This window comes from Scyliorhinus torazame, chromosome 22, assembly GCF_047496885.1.
Source record: "Scyliorhinus torazame isolate Kashiwa2021f chromosome 22, sScyTor2.1, whole genome shotgun sequence".
Taxonomy (NCBI): Eukaryota; Metazoa; Chordata; class Chondrichthyes; order Carcharhiniformes; family Scyliorhinidae; genus Scyliorhinus; species Scyliorhinus torazame.
The window spans coordinates 32,123,583-32,144,671 of record NC_092728.1 but is presented as its reverse complement, the minus strand read 5'-3'; the positions used below and the strand labels follow the sequence as shown (position 1 = coordinate 32,144,671).

The 21,089-nt window shown below is 48.9% G+C and overlaps 2 protein-coding genes across 2 annotated transcripts; both read right to left on the bottom strand.

The window, feature by feature from the left end:
• Nucleotides 1-220: 220 nt before the first annotated feature.
• Nucleotides 221-4,264, bottom strand: LOC140399497 (tubulin alpha chain-like). The gene is made up of 4 exons (XM_072489065.1): nucleotides 4,080-4,264; nucleotides 3,803-3,951; nucleotides 2,689-3,369; nucleotides 221-602 (listed from the first exon to the last, which is right to left on the bottom strand). The coding sequence occupies exons 1-4, from the start codon at nucleotides 4,198-4,200 to the stop codon at nucleotides 306-308; spliced, it is 1,248 nt and encodes a 415-aa protein (XP_072345166.1). The 5' UTR covers nucleotides 4,201-4,264; the 3' UTR covers nucleotides 221-305.
• A 7,496-nt stretch (nucleotides 4,265-11,760) lies between these two features.
• Nucleotides 11,761-15,799, bottom strand: LOC140399496 (tubulin alpha chain-like). The gene is made up of 4 exons (XM_072489064.1): nucleotides 15,615-15,799; nucleotides 15,338-15,486; nucleotides 14,224-14,904; nucleotides 11,761-12,142 (listed from the first exon to the last, which is right to left on the bottom strand). The coding sequence occupies exons 1-4, from the start codon at nucleotides 15,733-15,735 to the stop codon at nucleotides 11,846-11,848; spliced, it is 1,248 nt and encodes a 415-aa protein (XP_072345165.1). The 5' UTR covers nucleotides 15,736-15,799; the 3' UTR covers nucleotides 11,761-11,845.
• Between the last annotated feature and the right edge of the window lie 5,290 nt (nucleotides 15,800-21,089).

The window sequence follows — 21,089 nt, the reverse complement described above, 5'->3', positions numbered from 1 at the left end:
ACCCAGATTCATCAGTCACCTCCCGCTTAAACAAGTATCCATCAGAGAGACCATGATCATTGTTGTAGACTTTAAGGATTTAAATGCTCTATGATATTTCGACTGTCATCCCGTCAAGTTTGAGTAACCTTTCAGGATGCATGGATCTTCTTCAATCTTCCTTTACATCTGTCTTAATTCTTTGTGGCTTTTAAATTGACACATTCACTCACACACAAAATTATTTAAAAATACATTTATTGACTTAAATAAATACTCTCAAATAAATGTAAAATAATCTATTTAACAATCTACAATAACAAATATTATTCTTCCTCCTCTGCCTTTCTGTCCAGTGAGGAAGAATCGACGGCCACTTCTTCATAATCCTTCTCGAGTGAGGCCATGTCCTCACGTGCATCCTGGAACTCCCCTTCCTCCAGCCCCTCCCCCACATACCAATGGACAAAGGCCCGCTTGGCGTACATCTTATCGAATTTGAGGTTCAGTCGGGTCCAAGCCAAGGCAATGGCTGTGGTGTTGCTCAGCATACAGAGGGCCCGTTGTACCTTTGCCAGATCACCCCCTGGCACCACTGTCGGGGGCTGGTAGTTGATGCCAACCTGCAGAGGGAAAGGAAAAAATGTTAGATATACAAAATCAGGGGCTGAATTCTCCCAAAATGGGACTATGCCCCCACGCCGGCCTAAAGACGCTGGTGTTTCACTCCCGAGATTCTTATAAAAAGATCAGCTAACTCACTCACCTGCAGGGGGCTAGCAGGGACCCAGAGTGATTTACGCAGCTTTAGCTGCGGATACGGGCCCCCGCACTTCTAGTTTTGAGTCCGCGCATGATCACGGCGGCGGCCTCCAGCGGACTAGGACTGCGGAGGCAGCTGCAAAATCTAGGACCCCCTGATCGACCGCATGCCCGAAGATCCGACTGGCCCGATCTGTCTCCTGGCCGCCCATAAGGTCCCCCCCCCGGTGCCCCATCGCCCCGCCCCCCACCAGGGCAGTCGGGAACTGAGACTGCAGCCGCCACACGAGCTTAACGAACAGCGATAGGTGGTTAGAACACCCCTTCGGGAACTCGGCAGGTTGGGAGCGGAGGATCGCTGGGCGGGCGTCTGGCAATGGCCGCCCAGCCCCGTGGAATACTCCGCGAACATGCCGATTCTCGGGTCCCGGAGAAACGCCGAACCGGCGCCAGGCCCGATTTCGGCATGACATTGGATTCTCTGCCCCAGCGCCAAACGTGGAGCTGCAGAGAATCCAGCCCCAGATCTGTTGGTTGCCATGAAATTGGCATAAACATTAAATTTAGGAAAGATATTGCGCCTGTAGCTGTACAAGGTACAAGCTTTGGTTATCCATTGGGCTTTCATCCTCGGTGTCAAGCTTAGCTCGGGGATTTTCACAGTAACTTCATTGCAGTGTTAATGTAAACCTACTTGTGACACTAATAAAGATTATTATTATAGTTTCTGATGGAAGATATAGTGAAGCTGCATTCAGGAGCTAATTCAATTTATCACGGGAAGGATTCTCCGTCCAGCGATGCCAGAATCGTGAAATACGATCAGACGGAGATTTTTGGCAACAGCTGAAAATCAAGGTTGGTGCCAGACGCCGAACAGAATGCCACGCTTCGGTCCCTTGACAGCGTCGTGAATGTATTCTGAATGCTTGAGTGGGCATGCCAATTGTACAGTAAACGCTGTTGGCATATCATTAATGGGCCTGACCCAGCATTTTCCTCACCTCACACGATGCTCCACCTCCATCAGGATGAACTACTGACAGAGAGGTTCACTTGTGGTATTCACAATCGGGGTAGGCAAGGTAGCACAGTGGTTAACACTGTTGTTTCACAGTTCCAGGGTCCCACGTTCGAGTCCCGGCTTGGGTTACTGTCTGTGTGCAGTCTGCACGTAATCCCCGTGTCTACGTGGGTTTCCTTCGGGTGCTCTGGTTTCCTCCCACAGTCCAAAGATGTACAGGTTAGGTGGATTGGCCAAGCTAAATTGCCCTAGTGTTCAAAAAGGTTAGGTGGGGTTACTGGGTTACGGGATAGGGTGGAGGTATGGGTTGAAGTAGGGTACTCTTTTCAATGCCGGTGCAGACTCGATGGGCCGAATGGCCGCTATTTGTCCTGTAAATTCTATGAAACAGGCACCGTGGTTGCTGAGGGGGAGACAAAGGTTATGGAGAGCCCAACATCGCTATGGTATGTTGCCACTTGTGCTGCGAGCTGTGCAGTGTCTGCCAGGGTGAGGGGAGTTGTGGGGTGTGGCCAGGAGGCCGGCCATGGGGTCAGAGTGGCCGGGTGTGGACCACCATTACCATAGCCTGTGAGGCATCTAACTGGCTAACTTATGTTGCTAACTGTCCACTGTGAACGCACGGGTGTAATGTATGCCCCCGATCCCCAACCCCCCTCCCCCTCCCCCTCCGAGGTACCCTCTGGCCCCAACCAACCCATCAATGGGATTGGTGTGCTCCAGCGCAACCAGTGCCATTTGGGATGAGGATCGGCATGCATCGGAATCGTATGAGTACATGTGGCGCCTGTGCTAACCCATTAACGGGGCTCTTTATGTTCCTGAACGGAGATTCAGATTTTGATCCAGGTGAGGTGTGATTGGTACAATCAAATGTTTCCCAAAAGTTACATGGATCAATAACAAAAGCTACCTACACTCACCTTGAATCCAGTCGGGCACCAGTCAACAAACGTGATTGAGCGCTTGGTCTTGATGGTGGCGATGGCGGCGTTGACATCCTTTGGCACCACGTCTCCTCGGTACAGCATGCAGCACGCCATGTACTTGCCCTGGCGGGGGTCACACTTCACCATCTGGTTAGCAGGTTCAAAGCAGGAGTTGGTGATCTCCGACACCGAGAGTTGCTCGTGGTAAGCTTTCTCAGCCGATATAAGGGGCGCGTAGGTTAACAATGGAAAATGGATGCGGGGATAGGGGACCAGGTTGGTTTGGAACTCAGTCAGGTCCACATTGAGGGCACCATCGAACCGGAGTGAGGCCGTGATGGATGACACTATCTGTGCCATGAGACGGTTGAGGTTGGTGTAAGTCGGTCTCTCGATGTCAAGGTTACGCCGACAGACATCGTAAATGGCCTCATTGTCCACCATGAAGGCACAGTCAGAGTGCTCCAGGGTGCAGTGGGTGACGAGCACAGCATTATATGGCTCGACCACCGCAGTGGAAATCTGGGGAGCAGGGTAAATGGCAAACTCCATCTTGGATTTCTTCCCGTAGTCGACGGAGAGTCTCTCCATCAGGAGGGAAGTAAAACCCGAGCCCGTGCCACCCCCAAAACTGTGGAAGATGAGGAAACCCTGGAGTCCGGTGCATTGATCAGCCTGTGGGTAAACAAAGGAGAAAAGATTAAAATGGAGCAAGGAATTACAACCAGTATCAAAGAACAGTCATCAACCGTTGGCAAAGAGCAGCAAGAGGTGGCGAGATGGATGATTGGTGTCTGGCAGGAGAGAGTTAGGGGGAGGGAGAGTGGATCTCAGGGTGGAAAAGCAGTGGTGTTGTTGAGAGTAAGGTTTAGCCTTGGGTGCCATGTCCCAGCTGCCTTTTGTACATGTTGATCAGGGGAATATTGGAGTGAAATCAATTTTTGTGATAGAGGAGAGACTGAGTGGGATTTGTACACATGGGCATGAATAAGATTTCATTTCCACCAAGGCATTGGGAAAATGTGATGGTGAAATGTGAGAGTGGTAAATGATGATATGGGTATTCTGTGCAGCTGGGAGTTGCCAATGTCCCTGTTACACAACGTACCACTTTCCGTATGCGATCCAAGACCAGATCCACAATTTCCTTTCCGATGGAGCAGTGGCCCCGTGCATAGTTATTCGCCGCATCCTCCTTGCCTGTGATGAGCTGCTCCGGGTGAAAGAGCTGGCGGTAGGTGCCGGTGCGAACCTCATCTGTGGGCAGGGAGCAAAAATTAAGCAACAGGGACACAGACCTTTCCAGCACATTTGATGCCTGCAGACTGTATTTCACTGAGATTTGAAAGAAAGCTGGCTGACTGAAGGACCAAAAAATTCCTTACCAATCACGGTGGGCTCCAGATCTACAAACACAGCTCGTGGGATGTGTTTCCCCGCCCCTGTCTCACTGAAGAAGGTGTTGAAGGAGTCGTCACCACCTCCGATGGTCTTGTCACTGGGCATCTGCCCATCGGGCTGGATTCCATGCTCCAGGCAATATAACTCCCAGCAAGCGTTACCGAGCTGCACTCCCGCCTGGCCAAGGTGGATTGAAAGACACTCACGCTAAAGAGAGGAGAAAGAAGATCTAATTATTTTATGAGGACAATGTTTTATACAGTCAGTATAGCTGGAAGGAGAGAGATGTGCGCGAGGCAACAAATTCACACACAATGGATTTCCTGCATTCAGTGTGAATCCTGCCTAGTAATTGATTGTTCCCTGCGCTTTCTGCATAACTTAATTGAAAGTGAAAGTCACCATCGTCCCTGAGGACCAATAGGCATTTCTCCCCTTGAGAGAGAGAGAACTCACTGGTGGTGATTTAACCTGGGGCTCCCACACCTCAGGCGAGGAACAAGTTTGAGAAGGCAGGGCCTTCATTCCACCCTCAATGAACGCCTTGCTTCATTGTCGATCACTCCACGACTTCCCGAGATTGTTCTGGTCTTTCCTTTGCGGAGAGATCACTCCCATGAGACTCCCTTTTCCTCATTGCATATCCATAACCTTGTTTATCTGCTGGATACCATGGGTGGGATTCTCCGACCCCACGCCAGGTCGGAGAATTGCCGGGGGCTGGCGTGAATCCCGCCCCCGCTGTGTCCCGAGGTCTCCGTCACCAGAGATTCGGCGGGAATCGCTCCGCGCCGGTCAGCGAGCCCACCCCCGCCGATTCTCCGGCCTGCGATGGGCCGAAGTCCAGCTGCTGGAATACCTGTCCCGCAGACGTGCATTAAACCACCTTTTGAACGGCGGGACAAGGCAGCGCGGGCAGGCTCCGGGGTCCTTGGGGGGTGGGGTGCGCAGGGCGATCTGGCCCTGGGGGGTGCCCCCACGGTGGCATGGCCCGCGATCGGGGCCCACCTATCTGCGGGCGGGCCTGTGCCGTGGGGCACTCTTTTTCTTCCGCCTTCGCCATGGTCACTATGGCAGAGGCGGAAGACCCCCTCCCCTGCTCATGCGTGGGGATGACACCAGCAGCCGCTGACTTCCCGCGCATGCGTCGCCCGGCGAAGACCTTTCGGCCCCGGCTGGCGTGGCGCCAAAGGCCTTTCCCGCCAGCCGGCGGAGCGCAAACCACTCTGGAGCGGGCCTAGCCCCTCAAGGTGACGGTTTGGCCCCTAAAGGTTCAGAGACTTCCGCCCCTTTGGGGCGGCACGACACCGGAGTGGTTCCTGCCACGCCATTTCGCCGGAACCCCCCGGCCCGCCGGGTAGGGGAGAATCCCGTCCCTTATCATAGAATTTACAGTGCAGAAGGAGGCCATTCGGCCCATCGAGTCTGCACCGGCTCTTGGAAAGAGCACCCTACCCAGGGTCAACACCGCCAACCCTATCCCCACAACCCAGCAACCCCAGCCATCACTAAGGGCAATCTTGGACACTAAGGGCAATTTATCATGGCCAATCCACCTAACCTGCACATCTTTGGACTGTGGGAGGAAACCGGAGCACCTGGAGGAAACCCACGCACACACGGGGAGGATGTGCAGACTCCGCACAGACAGTGACCCAAGCTGGAATCGAACCTGGGACCCTGGAGCTGTGAAGCAATTGTGCTATCCACAAGGCTACCGTGCTGCCCCACATATTCCCACATATCTCCCCACATATTCCCTCTCCCACATTTGGATGTCACTCATGTTGAGCTTTCTTTCCTTGCGGACGACCTCTCTCCCACTCAGTTCTGATTCCTCATTCACCTTCCATTGCTACTCCTCCTGTGAATTTCCTCTTTCTCCCAGTTGATTTCCCTTTTCAAATGAATTCCCAGTCTATCTGATGTATCCACCATCCCAGTAATTTCTCACTTTCATAGTGTGCTTTCCTGTGGATTCCTTTGGCTTGATCAAAATCAATCTGCCAATGGAGTTTCCCTGCAGCCACTCACCATGATCACCTTCTTCTCTTACAGTTCCTGAGAATGAGGCGTGTGTTGATGTTGGCGCTATTTATACTGCGCACTCAGAGCATTCTAATTAGCTGAACTGCTCTCTGATTGGTCCCTGAGAACAAAACACGATGGTTGCTCAGGGATACCATAATAACAAAGGCTGGATGATGCTCAGCGTTGATTGTTTCTTTGCGCAAATGGCGGAACAAATGTTTCACGACATTCTGTTATCAGCGGAGATCTAGGCAACGGCACCTAGATCTTAAATAGCTTAGTTCTCATGTACATAGTCCTGTTAATATGTCTTTCGCACACACGTAGTTAGGGACATTCTCACCATACACTATTTATTGCCACACATGGACAATCTTTTATAAAAGGGGGGATGTCATAATATACACCAGTATATCATGGTGCAGACACACACACTGATGGACACACAGTGGGACCAATCAACACACACAACACCGCAGCCAATCACCAGTTAGAGCACACGCACTATAAAGACAGGGGGCATCAGAGTTCCCGCTCATTAGAGCCACAGCTTCCTAGTAGGACAGAGCTCACAGCCTGCAGCACAGACATTCACCATGTGCTGAGTGCATCGACTGGTTAGGACAAGGCAAAGGTCTTTAGTTAAAGCTAATTTCGCGTTAACCCACAGTGAGAGTATGTTAAACAGTTAATGACTCAATAAAATAGTGTTGCACTATTTCAAGTGTTGGTGACCTGTATGTGTTCCATGGACCCAGAACGCCCAACACAACAGTCCCCAGCTCTGTGCCTGCATCTCCAAAATAGATGGGACCGCCCTTTCCAGAACACACGACCCAACTGAACGGCTGCTAGTCCCTGGGGAAGGCCACCTTCCGACCATCCCCCCTTCGGGGGTTCCTACCTCCGCAGATGTTCCGCAGCATGTGTTTGGTGCACACCAGTTAGTGCCCCTGAAGCCTCTTCACTAAAGTGCCCAGCCAATGTGAATGTCTCTGGCATGCTGGAAGGTGTTGGTGACAGCAGTAACGCAAAATCGATGTTGTCCCCGGATGTGAACTGCGGGTGTTGTGGGGCAGCGGCTGGGGGCGAGGGACCCCAGATAACCCAACCCCGTCGCCCGGTCGGACACGGGATTGTGGTTGGGGGAGGGTGAAACTGGCTGATTCCTCATCGACTGGTGATAACCCTGCAAGACACAATATAAGGTGCATGGTTAGACTGCGGTTGGGCAAACTGTGGGGAGAGGGGTAACCCATGTGACATCAGGACATAGTAATGCATTGGGGGCTCAACCGGTTGTCCCGTGCCAACCTCCACCTCTATGACTGGCATTCCTGCCATCCCACCGAAAAGGTCCGATATCCCAGTCCGGTGGGCCCCCTCCAGTCTATTCTTGCTTCGGTGATTGTAGGCCGCCACCTCCTGGGGAGGGGGGGGGGGGTGTGGGGGAGGGGGTGGGGGGGTGGTCTACAGAGAATGCACAGTCTGAGACACTCGATAAAATAGCAGGCAGCCAGCCTTCAAGAATGAGAGTGTCCAGAAGCTTCCGCCTTCAGAGAGTAAGGAGCTGAGCAGAGAAAGAGAGCTGCTTCCAACTTAACGGTCCAATAGCTTCTCCTGGGTTCTCCCTGAAAAACCCCACCTGATAGGAACCAATCACTGTTAATTGCTGGGCAGAATACTGCCCAAAATACAAAACTTTCCAACACCATATACTATTTTGACACTATGGTTTCCTTACTTCCTCTGTTCGACTTAAAGGTGTGTCTCCATTAACGATTCATGGACCAAAAATGACAAAGACAAAATAAAAGAACTAGGAACTAAGGGAATCAACAGGAAGGGTCTTTACAATATATTAACATATGATTATTAATCCCGTATGCCGAATCATCCACCCCATCAGAAAATCCATCCATGTTGGTGTGTCGGCAAAACAGCGTGAAGCACGACTGGTCTCCCAAGGCATGTACTTGCTGAGCCGACCTCCCGGGCAGTTTAGGTGAGTATAAATTACTCGAAATGTGGCCTCGGCAGAGAGAAAGTTCTCAAGGCCAAAAGAAATGGCAAAGTGCTGTTGGATTGTGGGATGATTCTTGGTGCTGCAGCCATTGAGAAACAATCCGCTAAATGTGCCCGTCAGCGGACTGAATCATGCCTAACGTCTCTACACCTACTTTGTCAATCTCTTTATCATGTATACATTAATTACATCTCCTTTAATTCTTCTCAACTCGAGGGAGAGTATAGGCCTAAACTTCATAAGATAAACCCCTCATCTCTGGAATCAATCCGGTGAGCTTCCTCTGAACCGCCTCGAATGTAACTATATCCCTCCTCAAGTAAGGGGATCAAAACTGTGCACAATACTCCAGGTGCGATCTCACCAATCCTTTAGACAATTGCAGCAAATCTTTCCTATTTTATATTCTCTTCCTTCGGCAATAAAGGGCAACAAAGGCCAAAATCTCTTGTAAGAAAAACTAGAAGCAGAGGACACAATCTCAGACTAAAGGGACGATCCTTTAAAACAGATGAGGAGGAATTTCTTCAGCCAGAGGGTGGTGAATCTGTGGAACTCTTTGCCACAGAAGGCTGTGGAGGCCAAATTACTGTGTGTCTTTAAAACAGAGATAGATAGGTTTTTGATCAATAAGGGGATCAGGGGTTATGGGGAGAAGGCAGGAGAATGGGGATGAGAAAAATTTCAACCATGGTAGAATGACGGAGCAGATTTGATGGGCCGAGTGGCATAAGTCTTCTAGTTTTATGGTCTAATCTTACCTTGTTCATTAACCTTTCGTTTGGCACCTTGCCAAATGCCTTCTGGGAGTTCAGATATACTACATCTACAGGATCCCCTTTATCTACTTGGCTTGTTACATCTTCGAAGAACTTTAATAAATTAGTCAAACACGATTTACCATTCAAAAATCCATGCTAACTCTGATAGCTTGCAGTTTTACTTTTCAAATGTCCACAGCATATTATTCCAAGAAATTATCTTTCATACATTCAATGAACTCGCCCTCGAGGCTAAGTTTGTCAATTTGATTAATTCAGTCCATACTCATATTAAAGTTACTCACGATTATTATTATTTTTTTCCCCCTTTTATAAATTTTGAGTACCCAATTAATTTTTTCCAATTAAGGGCCAATTTAGCATGGCCAATCTACCTACATCCTTTTTGGATTGTGGGAGTGAAACCCACGCAAACACGGGGAGAATGTGCAAACTCCAGAGGACAGTGACCCAGGGTTGGGATCGAACCTGGGACCTCGGCGCCGTGAGGCAGAAGTGCTAACCACTGCACTACCATGCTGCCAGGTTACCCATGGTTATTGCCGTACCTTCCTTATTAATGGATTCTAACAATTTCCCAATGACATGTTAAACTAACTACTTTATAGCTTCCTAACCTCTGCCTCCCTCCCCTTTTGAACAAGGGACATATTGACAATTTTCCAATCCACTGGAACCTTGACAGCATGCGGGGAATTTTGAAATATTATAACCCATGGGTCTACTATCTCTGCTGCCATTTCTTCAGGATTAGTGTTCCTAATTTCTGGCTGTGCCTGTAAACTTTGCCTTTTTAATTCATGCACTGGACCACCTGATCCCTCTGAGCTCTGCAATCTCCCTGCATGTAGTTTTAACCAGTACAGTTAAAGTATGCAATCATACTTTAGATAATGCAGTCCTGCTTTTCAATGGTGCAGTCCTGCTTTCAGGTGGTTCAGTCCTGCTTTGAATACTGCAAGCTAGGGTTAAATAGCGCTAACTAGCTTTAGATAGTGCAGGGTTCTTTAGGCTCACGTTTATAATGCAGATTAACATTAAATAACACCTGCTCAGTTAAATAGTGCAGGGTTATTTAAATTGTGTCGGCTAACTCAAAATAGTGCATGCTAACTTTAAACTGTTGTGACTGGATTTAAACTGTAAAGGCCTGATTCAAACTGTCCAGGCCAGATTCAAACTGTACGGGCCAGATTTAAACTGTACGAGCCAGATTTGAACTGTACAGACCAGATTTTAACTGTACTGACCAGATTTAAAATGTAGCGACGTGATTTAATTTGTACAGTCCAGATTTAAACTACGGACCAGATTTAAATCGTATAGTCCAGATTTAAACTGTACAGACCAGATTTAAACTACGGACCAGATTTTAATCGTATAGTCCAGATTTAAACTATACAGACCAGATTTAAAAAGTACAGACCAGATTTAAACTTTAGTGACTGGATTTCAACTGTAAAGCCCAGATTTAAACTGTAAACACTAGATTTGACTGTACAGGCCAGACTTAAATCATACTGACTAGATTCAAACTGTACAGTCCAGCTTTCAGAGAACCAGATAGTTTTACATTCTGCAGTATAGCTTTGAGGTGCCACGTCCTCCAATTTCATCAACCTAAATTTTAGCTTGCTGTATATTGTGAGGGACTTTGTCCATCAGGTGGACAACTCTCTGGTTTCCCTCTATCACTGGTCTCTAATCTATCAGACCCTCATTTCATATAGTCCCTACAGTGCAGAAGGAGGCCATTCGGCCCATCAAGTCTGCACCAACTCTTTGAAGGTCCACCCTACCTTGGCGCAATCACCCACTCTATTCCTGCAATCCTACCCTAAGGGACAATTTAGCATGGCCAATCCACCTAACCTGCACATCTTTGGACTGTGGAAGGAAACTGAAGAACCCGATGGAAACCCATGCAGAGACAGGGAGAACGTGCAAACTCAATTTACTGTAATTGTATAGGGCATTGGTGAGGCCACACCTGGAGTATTGTGTGCAGTTTTGGTGTCCTTATCTGAGGAAGGATGTTTTTTCTTTGGAGAGAGTACAGTGAAGGTTTACCAGGCTGATTCTGGGGATGGTAGGACTGTCATGAGGAGAAACTAAGTTGATTAGGATTATACTCATTGGAGTTTAGAAGAGTGAGAGGGGATCTCATAGAAACTTAGGAAAATTCTAACAGGATTAGACAGGGTAGATTGAGAAAGAATGTTCCCAATGGTTGCGGATGGCCTGAACTAGGGGCTCATAGTTTGAGGATAATGGATCAATCTTTTGGAATGAGGTGAGGAGAAATATCTTCACCCAGAGAGTGGTGAATTTGTGGAATTCACTACCACAGTAAGTTGTTGATGCCAAAACGTGATTAATTTCAAGAAGGAATTAGATATTGCTCTTCGGGCTAAAGGGATATGGGGTAAGATGGGATCAGGGTCTTAACTTGATGATCAGCCATGATCATAATGAACGGCCTCCTCTTGCTTCTATTTTCTATGTTGCCACACACTCACCTGAGGTTGGAATCAAACCCGGGTCCTGGCAGTGTGAGGCAACAGTGCTGCCACCGAGTTGCCCCAGATATACGATCCTTCTGTGAGACCTAGATTAATCAGTCACCTACCTATTAAACAAGTATCTATCAGAGAGACCATGATCATTGTTGTAGACTTTAAGGATTTAAATGCTCTATGATATTTCGACTGTAATCCCGTCAAGTTTGAGTAACCTTTCAGGATGCATGGATCTTCTTCAATCTTCCTTTACATCTGTCTTAATTCTTTGTGGCTTTTAAATTGACATACTCACTCACACACAAAATTATTTAAAAATACATTTATTGACTTAAATAAATACTCTCAAATAAATGTAAAATAATCTATTTAACAATCTACAATAACAAATATTATTCTTCCTCCTCTGCCTTTCTGTCCAGTGAGGAAGAATCGACGGCCACTTCTTCATAATCCTTCTCGAGTGAGGCCATGTCCTCACGTGCATCCTGGAACTCCCCTTCCTCCAGCCCCTCCCCCACATACCAATGGACAAAGGCCCGCTTGGCGTACATCTTATCGAATTTGAGGTTCAGTCGGGTCCAAGCCAAGGCAATGGCTGTGGTGTTGCTCAGCATACAGAGGGCCCGTTGTACCTTTGCCAGATCACCCCCTGGCACCACTGTCGGGGGCTGGTAGTTGATGCCAACCTGCAGAGGGAAAGGAAAAAATGTTAGATATACAAAATCAGGGGCTGAATTCTCCCAAAATGGGACTATGCCCCCACGCCGGCCTAAAGACGCTGGTGTTTCACTCCCGAGATTCTTATAAAAAAGATCAGCTAACTCACTCACCTGCAGGGGGCTAGCAGGGACCCAGAGTGATTTACGCAGCTTTAGCTGCGGATACGGGCCCCCGCACTTCTGGTTTTGAGTCCGCGCATGATCACGGCGGCGGCCTCCAGCGGACTAGGACTGCGGAGGCAGCTGCAAAATCTAGGACCCCCTGATCGACCGCATGCCCGAAGATCCGACTGGCCCGATCTGTCTCCTGGCCGCCCATAAGGTCCCCCCCCCGGTGCCCCATCGCCCCGCCCCCCACCAGGGCAGTCGGGAACTGAGACTGCAGCCGCCACACGAGCTTAACGAACAGCGATAGGTGGTTAGAACACCCCTTCGGGAACTCGGCAGGTTGGGAGCGGAGGATCGCTGGGCGGGCGTCTGGCAATGGCCGCCCAGCCCCGTGGAATACTCCGCGAACATGCCGATTCTCGGGTCCCGGAGAAACGCCGAACCGGCGCCAGGCCCGATTTCGGCATGACATTGGATTCTCTGCCCCAGCGCCAAACGTGGAGCTGCAGAGAATCCAGCCCCAGATCTGTTGGTTGCCATGAAATTGGCATAAACATTAAATTTAGGAAAGATATTGCGCCTGTAGCTGTACAAGGTACAAGCTTTGGTTATCCATTGGGCTTTCATCCTCGGTGTCAAGCTTAGCTCGGGGATTTTCACAGTAACTTCATTGCAGTGTTAATGTAAACCTACTTGTGACACTAATAAAGATTATTATTATAGTTTCTGATGGAAGATATAGTGAAGCTGCATTCAGGAGCTAATTCAATTTATCACGGGAAGGATTCTCCGTCCAGCGATGCCAGAATCGTGAAATACGATCAGACGGAGATTTTTGGCAACAGCTGAAAATCAAGGTTGGTGCCAGACGCCGAACAGAATGCCACGCTTCGGTCCCTTGACAGGGGAATGTATTCTGAATGCTTGAGTGGGCATGCCAATTGTACAGTAAACGCTGTTGGCATATCATTAATGGGCCTGACCCAGCATTTTCCTCACCTCACACGATGCTCCACCTCCATCAGGATGAACTACTGACAGAGAGGTTCACTTGTGGTATTCACAATCGGGGTAGGCAAGGTAGCACAGTGGTTAACACTGTTGTTTCACAGTTCCAGGGTCCCACGTTCGAGTCCCGGCTTGGGTTACTGTCTGTGGAGTCTGCACGTAATCCCCGTGTCTACGTGGGTTTCCTTCGGGTGCTCTGGTTTTCTCCCACAGTCCAAAGGTGTACAGGTTAGGTGGATTGGCCAAGCTAAATTGCCCTAGTGTTCAAAAAGGTTAGGTGGGGTTACTGGGTTACGGGATAGGGTGGAGGTATGGGTTGAAGTAGGGTACTCTTTTCAATGCCGGTGCAGACTCGATGGGCCGAATGGCCGCTATTTGTCCTGTAAATTCTATGAAACAGGCACCGTGGTTGCTGAGGGGGAGACAAAGGTTATGGAGAGCCCAACATCGCTATGGTATGTTGCCACTTGTGCTGCGAGCTGTGCAGTGTCTGCCAGGGTGAGGGGAGTTGTGGGGTGTGGCCAGGAGGCCGGCCATGGGGTCAGAGTGGCCGGGTGTGGACCACCATTACCATAGCCTGTGAGGCATCTAACTGGCTAACTTATGTTGCTGACTGTCCACTGTGAACGCACGGGTGTAATGTATGCCCCCGATCCCCAACCCCCCTCCCCCTCCCCCTCCGAGGTACCCTCTGGCCCCAACCAACCCATCAATGGGATTGGTGTGCTCCAGCGCAACCAGTGCCATTTGGGATGAGGATCGGCATGCATCGGAATCGTATGAGTACATGTGGCGCCTGTGCTAACCCATTAACGGGGCTCTTTATGTTCCTGAACGGAGATTCAGATTTTGATCCAGGTGAGGTGTGATTGGTACAATCAAATGTTTCCCAAAAGTTACATGGATCAATAACAAAAGCTACCTACACTCACCTTGAATCCAGTCGGGCACCAGTCAACAAACGTGATTGAGCGCTTGGTCTTGATGGTGGCGATGGCGGCGTTGACATCCTTTGGCACCACGTCTCCTCGGTACAGCATGCAGCACGCCATGTACTTGCCCTGGCGGGGGTCACACTTCACCATCTGGTTAGCAGGTTCAAAGCAGGAGTTGGTGATCTCCGACACCGAGAGTTGCTCGTGGTAAGCTTTCTCAGCCGATATAAGGGGCGCGTAGGTTAACAATGGAAAATGGATGCGGGGATAGGGGACCAGGTTGGTTTGGAACTCAGTCAGGTCCACATTGAGGGCACCATCGAACCGGAGTGAGGCTGTGATGGATGACACTATCTGTGCCATGAGACGGTTGAGGTTGGTGTAAGTCGGTCTCTCGATGTCAAGGTTACGCCGACAGACATCGTAAATGGCCTCATTGTCCACCATGAAGGCACAGTCAGAGTGCTCCAGGGTGCAGTGGGTGACGAGCACAGCATTATATGGCTCGACCACCGCAGTGGAAATCTGGGGAGCAGGGTAAATGGCAAACTCCATCTTGGATTTCTTCCCGTAGTCGACGGAGAGTCTCTCCATCAGGAGGGAAGTAAAACCCGAGCCCGTGCCACCCCCAAAACTGTGGAAGATGAGGAAACCCTGGAGTCCGGTGCATTGATCAGCCTGTGGGTAAACAAAGGAGAAAAGATTAAAATGGAGCAAGGAATTACAACCAGTATCAAAGAACAGTCATCAACCGTTGGCAAAGAGCAGCAAGAGGTGGCGAGATGGATGATTGGTGTCTGGCAGGAGAGAGTTAGGGGGAGGGAGAGTGGATCTCAGGGTGGAAAAGCAGTGGTGTTGTTGAGAGTAAGGTTTAGCCTTGGGTGCCATGTCCCAGCTGCCTTTTGTACATGTTGATCAGGGGAATATTGGAGTGAAATCAATTTTTGTGATAGACGAGAGACTGAGTGGGATTTGTACACATGGGCATGAATAAGATTTCATTTCCACCAAGGCATTGGGAAAATGTGATGGTGAAATGTGAGAGTGGTAAATGATGATATGGGTATTCTGTGCAGCTGGGAGTTGCCAATGTCCCTGTTAAACAACGTACCACTTTCCGTATGCGATCCAAGACCAGATCCACAATTTCCTTTCCGATGGAGCAGTGGCCCCGTGCATAGTTATTCGCCGCATCCTCCTTGCCTGTGATGAGCTGCTCCGGGTGAAAGAGCTGGCGGTAGGTGCCGGTGCGGACCTCATCTGTGGACAGGGAGCAAAAATTAAGCAACAGGGACAAAGACCTTTCCAGCACATTTGATGCCTGCAGACTGTATTTCACTGAGATTTGAAAGAAAGCTGGCTGACTGAAGGACCAAAAAATTCCTTACCAATCACGGTGGGCTCCAGATCTACAAACACAGCTCGTGGGATGTGTTTCCCCGCCCCTGTCTCACTGAAGAAGGTGTTGAAGGAGTCGTCACCACCTCCGATGGTCTTGTCACTGGGCATCTGCCCATCGGGCTGGATTCCATGCTCCAGGCAATATAACTCCCAGCAAGCGTTACCGAGCTGCACTCCCGCCTGGCCAAGGTGGATTGAAAGACACTCACGCTAAAGAGAGGAGAAAGAAGATCTAATTATTTTATGAGGACAATGTTTTATACAGTCAGTATAGCTGGAAGGAGAGAGATGTGCGCGAGGCAACAAATTCACACACAATGGATTTCCTGCATTCAGTGTGAATCCTGCCTAGTAATTGATTGTTCCCTGCGCTTTCTGCATAACTTAATTGAAAGTGAAAGTCACCATCGTCCCTGAGGACCAATAGGCATTTCTCCCCTTGAGAGAGAGAGAACTCACTGGTGGTGATTTAACCTGGGGCTCCCAGGCGAGGAACAAGTTTGAGAAGGCAGGGCCTTCATTCCACCCTCAATGAACGCCTTGCTTCATTGTCGATCACTCCACGACTTCCATAGATTGTTCTGGTCTTTCCTTTGCGGAGAGATCACTCCCATGAGACTCCCTTTTCCTCATTGCATATCCATAACCTTGTTTATCTGCTGGATACCATGGGTGGGATTCTCCGACCCCACGCCAGGTCGGAGAATTGCCGGGGGCTGGCGTGAATCCCGCCCCCGCTGTGTCCCGAGGTCTCCGCCACCAGAGATTCGGCGGGAACCGAGCCGCAAAGGTTAACGGGGGCGGAAATCACGCCGCGCCGGTCGGCGGGCCCACCCCCGCCGATTCTCCGGTCTGCGATGGGCCGAAGTCCCTCTGCTGGAATACCTGTCCCGCCAGCGTGGATTAAACCACTTTTTGAACGGCAGGACAAGGCGGCGCGGGCAGGTTCCGAGGTCCTGGGGGGGGGGCATGCGTCGCCCGGCGAAGACCTTTCGGCCCCGGCTGGCGTGGGGCCAAAGGCCTTTCCCGCCAGCAAACCACTCCGGCGCGGGCCTAGCCCCTCAAGGTGAGGGCTTGGCCCCTAAATGTTCGGCGACTTCCGCCCCTTTGGGGAGGCCCGACACCGGAGTGGTTCCTGCCACGCCATTACGCCAGAACCCCCCGCCCCGCCGGGTAGGGGAGAATCCTGTCCCATATCTCCCCACATATTCCCTCTCCCACATTTGGATGTCACTCATGATGTTGAGCTTTCTTTCCTTGCGGACGATCTCTCTCCCACTCAGTTCTGATTCCTCATTCACCTTCCATTGCTACTCCTCCTGTGAATTTCCTCTTTCTCCCAGTTGATTTCCCTTTTCAAATGAATTCCCAGTCTATCTGATGTATCCACCATCCCAGTAATTTCTCACTTTCATAGTGTGCTTTCCTGTGGATTCCTTTGGCTTGATCAAAATCAATCTGCCAATGGAGTTTCCCTGCAGCCACTCACCATGATCACCTTCTTCTCTTACAGTTCCTGAGAATGAGGCGTGTGTTGATGTTGGCGCTATTTATACTGCGCACTCGGAGCATTCTAATTAGCTGAACTGCTCTCTGATTGGTCCCTGAGAACAAAACACGATGGTTGCTCAGGGATACCATAATAACAAAGGCTGGATGATGCTCAGCGCTGATTGTTTCTTTGCGCAAATGGCGGAACAAATGTTTCACGACATTCTGTTATCAGCGGAGATCTAGGCAACGGCGCGGCGCCATCTTTGTTGAACAAGTATCCTTTGGTCAAACTGTGTTAATAAAACATAATAAGAATAATTTTTATTGTCATAAGTAGGCTTACACTTACACTGCAATGAAGTTACTGTGAAAATCCCCTAGCCGCCATATTCCGGTGCCTGTTTGGGTACATGGAGGGTGAATTCAGAATGTCCAAATTGCCTAACAACACATCTTTTGAGACTTGTGGGAGGAAACTGGAGCACCCGGAGGAAACCCATGCAGACACAGGGAGAACATGCAAACTCCGCACAGACAGTGACCCAAGCTGATTTGATTTGATTTGATTTATTATTGTCACAATGTATTAGTATACAGTGAAAAGTATTGTTTCTTGCATGCTGTACAAACAATGCATACCGTACATAGGGAAGGAAGGAGAGACTGCAGAATATAATGTTACAGTTATAGCAAGGTGCAGAGAAAAGATCAACTTAATGCGCAGTAGGTCCATTCGAAAGTCTGATGGCTGCAGGGAAGAAGCTGTTCTTGAGTCGGTTGGTACGTGACCTCAAACATTGGTATCTTTTTCCTGACGGAAGAACGTGGAAGAGACAATCCATCAATCAAAGCCACATCAATGAAAACCACATCCATCAGACCCAATTCATCGTCATTGATCAGTCACACTCAAGAGGTTTAACCATCTCAATCACAATCCCAACAAGAACATTCATTCTCCTTTCAAGTTCCATATAATCTATCATTGTTACACTTTAATAGATGCTAGCTGTAAAATTCAAAACATACAACCTACAAAATCACACGTTAAGTTCCAGAAGGGTCAATTTATATACTCGTCATACCTTGTGCAGAACAGTGTTACATAGTGTAGACTAGTGTTACATAGTGCGGACTAGTGTTACATAGTACGGACCAGTCTTACATAGTGCAAGCCAGCATTAAGTTCTTTATGCAGAGGGTGGTGTGTGCCTGGAACGCATTGCCGGCGGAGGTGGTAGAGGCGGGCACGATAGCGTCATTTAAGATGTATCTAGACAGATACATGAATGGGCAGGGAGCAGAGGGATACAGAGCCTTAGAAAATAGGCCACAGTTTTAGATCGAGGATCTGGATCGGCGCAGGCTTGGAGGGCCGAAGGGCCTGTTCCTGTGCTGTAATTTTTCTTTGTTCTTCTTTGTTCTTTATTACATAGTGCAGAATAGTGATACCGAGTGCAGACTAGTGTTACATAGTGCAGACTAGTGTCACTAAGTACAGAATAGTGTTACGTAGTGCAGACGAGTGTTACATAGTGCAGAATAGTGTTATATAGTACAGGCCTGTGCTACACAGTGCAGACTAACCTTACATAGTGCAAGATAGTGTTACAAAGAACAACAAAGAACAAAGAAATGTACAGCACGGTTACATAGTACAGGCCACTGTTACATAGTGCAGACTAGTGTAACATAGTGCAGAATAGTGTTACATAGTGAAGACTAGAGTTACATAGTGCAGTCTAGTGTTACATAGTGCAGAATAGTGTTACATATTGTAGGTTAGTGTTACCTAGTGCATGATGTGGAGATGCCGGCGTTGGACTGGAGTGAGAACAGTAAGATGTCTTACATCACCAGGTTAAAGTCCAACAGGTCTGTTTTCGAATCACTAGCTTTTGGAGCACAGCTCCTTCCTCAGGTAAATGAAGCGGTGGGTTCCAGAAACATATATATAGACAAAGTCAAAGATGCAAAACAATACTTTGAATGAGAGTCTTTGCAGGTAATTAAGTCTTTATAGGTCCAGATGGAGTGACTGGAGAGAGGGATAATCACAGCCAGGACAGTTGGTAGGATTTCGCAAGCCCAGGCCAGATGGTGGGGGATGAATGTAATGCGACATGAATCCAAGGTCCCGGTTGAGGCCGTACTCATGTGTGCGGAACTTGGCTATAAATTTCTGCTCGGCGGTTCTGCTTTGTCACGCGCCCTGAAGGCCGCCTTGGAGAAGGCTTGTCCGAAGATCAGAGGCTGAATGCCCTTGACTGCTAAAGTGTTCCCCGACTAGAAGGGAACATTCCTGCCTGGCGATTGTTGCGCGATGTCCGTTCATCCATTTTCGCAGCGTCTGCATGGTCTCGCCAATGTACCACGCCTTGAGACATCCTTTCCTGCAGCATATGGAATAGACAACGTTGGCCGAGTCGCACGAGTATGAACCTGGTGGGTGGTGTTCTCACGTGTAATGGTGGTACCCCTGTACACACCCATGTCAGCTTCAACGGGGCCGAGGTGGAGATGGTTAGCAGTTTCAAATTCCTAGGCGTACACATCTCCAAGAATCTGTCCTGGTCCATTCACGTCGACGCTACCACCAAGAAAGCACAACAGCGCCTATACTTCTAAGGAAACTAAGGAAATTCGGTATGTCCACATTAATTCTTACCAACTATTACAGATGCACCATAGAAAGCATCCTATCTGGCTGCATCACAGCCTGGTATGGCAACTGCTTGGCCCAGGACCGCAAGAAACTTCAGAGAGTCGTGAACACAGCCCAGTCCATCACACAAACCTGCCTCCCATCCATTGACTCCATCTACACCCCCCGCTGCCTGGGGAAAGCGGGCACCATAATCAAAGACCCCTCCCACCCGGCTTACTCACTCTTCCAACTTCTTCCATCGGGCAGGAGATACAAAACTCTGAGAACGCGCACAAACAGACTCAAAAACAGCTTCTTCCCTGCTGTTACCAGACTCCTAAACAACCCTCTTGTGAACTGACCTCATTAACACTACACCCCTGTATGCTTCATGCAATGCTGATGCTTATGTAGTTACATTGTGTACCTTGTGTTGTATTTTCTTTTATTTCCTTTTCTTTTCATGTACTTAGGGAGGCACAACAGAAATTCATCCCAAGGAGGAGGAAACATGCTAAGGGGAGGACAAGGCATCCATGGCTGACGAGGGATGTCAAGGACAACATAAAAGGCGAAAGAAAAAGCATACAAAGTGGTGAGGATTAGTGGGAAAACAGAGGAATAGGAAGCCTTTAAAAGCAAGCAGAGGACAACTAAAAAAGCAGTAAGGGGGGAGAAGATGAAGTATGAGTGAAAGCTAGCTAGTAATAAAGGAAGATAGGAAAATATTTTTTCAATATATAAAAGGTAAGAGAGAGGCAAAAATAGACATTGGACCACTATAAAATGTGGCTGGAGAAGTAATAATAGGAAACAAAGAAATAGCAGATGAACTGAATAGTTACTTGAAAATGAAAATTGCTTACTGTCACAAGTAGGCTTCAAATGAAGTTATGGTGAAAAGCCCCTAGCCACCACATTCCGGCGCCTGCTCAGGGAGGCTGGTACGAGAATTGAACCATGCTGCTGGCCTGCCTTGGTCTGCTTTCAAAGCCAACAATTTAGCCCTGTGCTAAACCAGCCCCTACATTGCATCAGTCTTCACGGTGGAAGACACCAGTGGGATGCCAGAGCTCCAGGAGAACCAGGGGACAGAGGTGAGTGCAATGACCATCACTAAGGAGGAAAGTTCTGGGGAAACTGAAAGGTCTGAAGGTGGATAAGTCACCTGGACCGATGGACTGCACCCCAGTGTCCTAAAAGAGATAGCTGAGGAAATTGTGGAGGCATTAGTGATGATCTTTCAGGAATCACTGGAGGCAGGAAGGGTTCCAGAGGACTGGAAGGTGGCTATGTAACACCACTGTTTAAGAAGGGAGGG